The sequence below is a fragment of the Drosophila innubila genome (genome assembly GCF_004354385.1).
Source record: "Drosophila innubila isolate TH190305 chromosome 3R unlocalized genomic scaffold, UK_Dinn_1.0 2_E_3R, whole genome shotgun sequence".
Lineage (NCBI taxonomy): Eukaryota > Metazoa > Arthropoda > Insecta > Diptera > Drosophilidae > Drosophila > Drosophila innubila.
In genome coordinates, this window is record NW_022995380.1 from 16782671 (window position 1) to 16789690 (window position 7020).

General features: G+C 39.9%; 1 protein-coding gene across 1 annotated transcript in view; it reads right to left on the minus strand.

Moving 5' to 3' along the window:
- Positions 1-912, minus strand: part of LOC117791679 (probable serine/threonine-protein kinase yakA) — a 49072-nt gene extending 48160 nt beyond the window's left edge. The window contains exons 1-2 of the mRNA XM_034631493.1: positions 255-912; positions 55-186 (exon numbers count right to left, since the gene is read on the minus strand). Of these exons, the coding sequence (XP_034487384.1) occupies positions 55-186; positions 255-912 (790 nt within the window). The remainder of the gene's footprint in view (positions 1-54; positions 187-254) is intronic.
- Positions 913-7020: the final 6108 nt, after the last annotated feature.

Below are 7020 nucleotides of genomic sequence, written 5' to 3' on the forward strand. Positions count from 1 at the left end.
GAGTTTTATGACAAACTTGTGAAGAGGATCTCAATTGACATGTGGATGACTCACCTGTTCCATTGCTGCCAAACCAAAGGGCCACGAGGTCCTCGCTTGGCGGCGTGTGGTGATAATGATTTCCGTACAGATAGGGATTTGGATAGTCGAGAAGAACGCGACGCGAGGCAGGCGAGGATGTCTCAGCTGTTGTGGGGTAGACAAAGGTCAGTGCCACACACAGATGCAAACGGAAGGCGGATGATGGAACTTACCCTGCGCTAATTGAGCGGCATACTCCGATGCCTTCTGTAGATTGATGCGCGGACGCGGCTTGGCCAGAGACTGCAGTTGCTGTTGTTGTTGCTGCTGTTGCTGTTGCAGTTGTTGTTGCTGGTGATGGTGGGGACTCTGCTGATGCTCCTGGGAGGGATTAGCTGCTGCCGCTGCTGCTGCCGCCGACGAGTCCAACAACAGTTGCTGCACCTGCAATATATCCACGTACTCGTCAAGCTCAACTCCTGCCGTCTCCTTGCCAACTGCGGCCGGATGATGCAGATAATTCGATGTCGGCTGAGATGTTGCAACTGCGGTGCTATTATTGTTATAATACCCAAAGGCGGGTGCTGAAGCTGCCACACTTGCCACTGCAATGGGCGGGGGTGCGGGTGGTGCGGTAAACTGCAATGGGTTGCGACTGAGCGGTGTTGTTGGCGTGTTAAGCGAGTCCTGCGATGCGGTGGGTGTGGTAGGCACTAGGCTTAAGCCTGGCGCTGATTGTGGCAATGTGGGCGGTGCAACGGCTGCTCCTGCTGCTCCTGATGCTGCTACTGTTGCAGGCGGCGAGGGCGTGGCTGTGTTTGCGGCTGTCAACGATGTGGAGTGCTGCTGGCTGCTTATCACTTCATTCTGACGCCTCATTGTCAGCAACATTTTTGTAACTGTTCAACGCGTCGTCAACGTGCGAAAATGATAATACCGAGCAAAAAAACACAACAAAAGCGAACTCGGAAATAAGATGAAAACGGAAACTAAACAAAAAAAATATACTGAAATGCATTAAATAATTTGACTCCATTGGTATTTCTACTGGACACTTGTTTAACTTAGAAATTACACAATTTTTTGATTACGTTTTCACATTTTCGTTTAGATTTTCACATTTACATTGATCCTCTTAGATGGTTTGATTGATTGGATGGGTTTTCACTTGGGTTGAATTTTATGTCACTGATTCAGTCTTTAAGTACATTAAATTTCTTTATATATTGTGATTGACTTGTGCAGAGATCTGAAAAAGAAGAGAATGTACCATTAAAGAAGCTGATTTTTTATTTTAATAACGGTATAATTATGAAAATGCTATTTTTTCATGAACTTTAAGCAACTAATGAGTCACTGGATAAAAAATATAATTACTTGTTTTGTATTGTTACTATTTGTATATAACTTTACAATAGGTAATTATATTTAGAAAAATACAACTCCAAATATAATATTCAATTATAAAATATTTCTGTATATAAGATTTCTTATAGTTACCTCTTTAATCTCATCATTAAAGTCTGCTCCTTAAACTAAGTTTCAAATTATTCCATTTTAATCTTGCCAATAGTACACAAAACACGTCTAAAATATTTGGACTTACAGCTAAAATCACACACACATCTTTAGATTTAAAAAATATTTCTCAGCAAAATTTCACTTAAAAATTGATCATCAAATTTTATGAATAGATTCTATGAGATACAGATTTTTAAATAAAAAACTCTTTTTCAAAACGTTTGCACAATTTGAAGAAATGCCGACGGTAATTTATTTTTTCATTTTGTATTTAATAATAGGACATCAAAAATAGCTGGCATTAAAATACTAATATTTTTTCACAATATGCTGTTTGGTTTATAGCTGCGAATGTTTTAACTTAATTTAATAAATTTTTGCAAAATTGTTTTTCGAATTTTTGATTGACGGCACCACGCGGATGGCGAAAAAGTGAAATCGAAAGCAGCCGAGACGAGCTGTTGAGCCGTCAATGCGCTACTGGCGCGAGCGGTGAAAATTGAAAATGAAAATGGAAAACTCGACATCGGTGAAAAATCGTATCAGCGACAACAACAGCAACAACAAACAGCAGATGCGGCAATTCGGCTGCGTCGGCGTCAACGTCGTCGGAAACGAAACGAGAAATGCCCGAAAAGTGTTTGCTGCCTCGTCAACAATAACATCAACAAGAGCAACAAATTGTATCAATGTAATTGTTGCTCTTGTTTCGCTCTGCCATTTATTTGTTTTTCTTCTTTTATGCTTTATGGCACCTCTCTTTCAGAGGTGGGAGAGTCACGAGTAGAGAGTGAGCAACCGGCATTTCCGAATTTTCGTTGGACTGGGCGCCCATCGACCACCGCTAAGCTCCTGTAAAAGCCGTGTGGGTAGTCAAACTGTACTGAGAGTGAGTGGAAACGAAAAGTCCAGAGAGTGGCAGCAAGAGCGAGAGAGAAGGAGAGAGAGCAAGTGTGGGTGTGTGAGAGTTGTCCTAACAAATTGTCACAGCTAATTCATTGAGAAGCTCTCTCAGTGATACAGTTATCTGCTCTACGTAATAGTTTAGCAATATTTATGGCAAATACGTAATAACATGGCAAATATAGCGTCATATGTTTCTTATCTACATATGGTACATGCAAATTGCTTTCACTTTCTAGCATTTTGAATAGAAAACAACGTTTTATAATTGCCAATTATCTTTCGTATTGAATGACGTCAGTTCACGGTGCGTATGCGTAATGCTTAATATTAGGTATACGCACAATGGCCACAGATCACCACGTAATAATAAAATCTGCCATTTCTAAATATACAAATTTCTATTGTTACGGCTTGTATTCTTAAAAGCGTACATATTCTATATAATACTATAATAATAATAATAATAACAACTACTTATTCTATTCTTACTATTCGATAAAGTATATGTACTTTGCCGATAAAAAATGTATATATTAAGTTGGTACTTGAATAAAGTCAGAAGCAATAGAAATTGACCTTTTGACCTGTTGAATTCCACGAATTTAAAGCACTTCAAAAATCATCAAAACAGACAAATATGCAAAATGTTGCCGCCCACATTTGGAGCAACAGCATAGCAGCAACAGCAACAGCAATAGCAACGGCAATTAGAGTTGCAAGCGAGGCAACAATAGCAATAAAGGCCAAAAGGACTCACACCTCCTGTGCTTGACATTTAAAGGTCAAAGGTTGAGCATCAATCAGTAAACGCAACGAGAGTGAAATATTAGGACTATCAAAACAAAAGCGAAACACCGAGACTACTACGACCTCCCTTAATATGAGTAACAACATCATATCGTAATAATCACATGAAAGGACAGACAGGGCCAGAATTACAGGACGACAGCAAAATCGAAAACGGCAACAGCAACAGCAACAACAACAATAACAACGATTCAACATTAAGGATAAAAGCAGAAGTAAAATTTTGGCTGGCATTTCAACTTGTTGATTCGCCAGCCAGTTGGCATTTTTGATCCTAAGAAAAATCAAGTGGGAGGCGGTCCTTCAGCTGAATTGCCGGTGGGTGTGGCGAAAATATGTTGCTTTTGTTTCACAGAAAATATTTTACTGAAGGCTGTGAACGAAAAAGCTCGACACAACTGCTAATAGTTGCGATTAAATGCCAACAAATTGAAAAGAAAGTTCAGCAGTGTCCTTGGTAACTAAGAAATAGGCCTATTGTTATTGTTACACCCTGCAAATTTTTTTACTATGAAAAAACTATCAAAAATTTCGATCAAATTTGAGAAATGTAAATTACAGTGGTTCATAGTGGCAAAACAGATAAAAAGTTTGAATTGTAAAAAAGAAAGAGTTTTTAAAATGCCGCATTTAATTCCCAGATGTGGATAAGCAACACTTTAGAATTGGTGGATGTTAATTGCAGCTCATCATTTTCAAATGTGAATGTTAATAAGCGAATTCAAACGATAGTAAAATAGTATACATTTTCAGCAAGCAATGCTTAAATCAAAATTAATTCCTGATAAAATCTCTAAGAAATTCTGGGAATTAAAGCTGTTAAAATATGGTTTACTCGGTAACTGAATCCAAATTATTGCCAGAACTTTCCACTATTGAGTTAATAAGTAGCTGATAAACTTTCAGGCTATCAAATATAAATGCTCGAAAATGTGTTTGCTGCTTATTACTTGGTTATACTTTGACCTTTGCGGTTAGCTGGCACGTGTGTGGGGTGTGTGTGTGTGTGTGTGTGTGTGTGTGTGTGTGTGTGTGTGTGGATGCTGCCATGACAGCAACAGGAGCAACAAGAGAAGCAGCAACAGTTGTGAGGGGACAACAGTTGTGTGAAAGCAAAATGGCGGCAAATGCCAGGCCCTGAATGAATTATGCGATTGAATGAATGAATAGCAGGAATCAATAAAATAAGCTCACGTGACGTCATACTTCAAATTTCATTCAAAGAAATAGCCTATTGAGAAAGTGAATGAATTTGAGAGTAGAGAGTGTTTTTTGAATAACCGTTTCAACTTTGATATTTGTCAGCCTGTTTCTTGACCATTCAGCGACAACAGAAAATATTGTTTCTCCACATGATGGTGCACAGACTTTAACTACTTTTATTGCAGCCGTAACTAATAGGAATGTTATTTAATGAGCAACACTTTCAGCTTGTTGCCTGCTGAAGTTGCAGCTTGACCTTTGACAGCATCGCCACACGCGCTTTATATAACATTTGACATTTGCGAATGCTGCGTGTGTGGTCGTTCGAGAGGAAAACCGGGCGGGGGAGAGTGGCATGCTGCCGCGATTTATACACACACACACACGTAAGCATATACATATGTGAGAGCTTCGTGAAGGCGTATTTGCAGCACTTAATTGCCAGTCTAATTGATTTGTTACACGTTTGTTCGCTGTGTCTACATGCCTCCCTTGATTAAACCTGGAATTTAACGAGGTGTTTTTATATTTAATTGGATGTTTATTGCAACTTCTTTTGTCAAGGGAATTATCTTTATTATTATCCTTTATCACAAAATTTATATTATTTTTAAGGTATCTCTCTTTCTTTATCTATCTTTTGTTCTTAGTTTTCTCTTTAGATCGCTGAAAAAATATTTTAAGTGCATTTGAATAAGTTTTCTAACTTTAAGTGCGATTCTGTTGTAAAAATTATCAGTAAAGTCCCGCATAAATCATAAATAATCCGCCAAATGAAATGGCCATAAACAGTCAAAGTGGAAAAGATGCACAAAAAGGAGAAGACGAAGAAGAAGAAGACGTGTAACTTCGTCTTGGCTGCCCATTAATAGACTTGTTTAGATGTCAGCTAAGCCCTGGCAATAGGCCCCATGAATAGTATCGGGACCGCAGCTACTTACCCGCCATAAAAAGGCAATCAGATGTCGTCGATGCCACGGCGATGCACGCAAGCCGGAACGTGTCTGGGGCGGGGGCAAAAGGGCGGTGGTTCGGGATGCGATGCTCTCTAGTGGAATCAAGATATAGCGCGTAAATAAGAAGTTTTCAGCGGCAAAGCAAGAAGGAGTAAGTGAGAGAGAAAGAGAGATAGAGAGAGAGACGTAGAGAGTTAGTAAGAACTTGCGACCGATCTGCGACTGCGTTTGTAATTAATTACAAGGCGGGCCAAAACGGCGACGCACGCGCGAGCTTGACTCCAACTGGCAACTTGGACTTGGTCTTGGACTCCACGAGAGATGGCCAACAGGCGATAAGGTAACGTTCGCGACAACGGCAACGTGCAACGTGCAACTAGTCAAAGGCTGCGCGCCGGCTACTGCGATTACGCGACGCGGCAGCAACTAGAGATAAGCGATAAGAGCAGAGTAGCTGCTGATGCTGGCAGTGCCGGAGAGTCAACACAGAGTCGAAGATTATGCAATTTTGATTTGAAACACGCTATTTGGGGGCACCGAGATACGAGCTTGTTGCAGATACTCGGATGTTTGTTGATCTGCCGTCAGCGCTTTAACGATCTCATGCAGCGGCCGCGTAAATCGAGAGAACGAAGAGATCTCGAGAGCGGCAGAGCGACAGAGCGGGAGAGAGAGTGGTTCAACTAAGATTTTTAACTTTTTAACCGATAATTTCCTTCCGGTTGCGTTTTGGCGTTCCAACTGAGGTTGAAAAACTGTTTTGCTCGCGCTGCCTGCCACAGTTTTGGCTGCTCAGTCGAAAGGCAGCAGCTGCGACGCTGGCGACGCTGGCGACGACAACGCATCGTGGGCCGATCATCGCCTTACTTAGACACTCGTCTGTCGCCCAAGTGTTGCTCTTGTTGGTGTTGGTGTTGTTGTTGCTGTTGTTGTTGTTGTTGTTGCTGCCTGACTGACTGACGGACTGACTGAGTGTGTGGGCAACTGTACATAGCTGCATGCAGCTAGCTGTCTCCCTCTAACATTCAACGACAACAACCCCCGCAATTTGCTTTTTTTTCAAGTGCTTTTCTCTGCTCAATCGAAAGACTGAGCTTCTATCTTGACACTAACACAGAACACTCATACACACACACACACACACTTATACAAGGGTTAACACCTTTTTACAATGGAATGAAATGATCATTTTTATGTTACAATTGGAGAAAATCATGCTTAAGCCAAAGCTTTAAAACTTTTCTGGTGTGATATTGAGATTAAAATTTCTCTACAGTTACAGTTATATAAAAAACTTTCGACTTGTGAGACTTTGCTTGTTCTAAAACCAATTTTGCAAAATATTCGATGTGTTTACATAAATGATTTAATATGATGTGCTTATAAAAATTTTATAACAATGCCAGAAAGTATTGAAGAGCTACAAAGCCACAGTCAAAAATCCGCAGAGCTTTTGAAAAGCTTTTAAAAGCACTTAGTCTATGAGAATTTTAAACAAGCTTTTTAAGTTTAAAAATAATAAATCACAACGATTCTAAATTCAAATTGTATTGCTTATTTTAACAAAACTGCTGTATCTAATTAATTCTAATTATGTAATGTAATT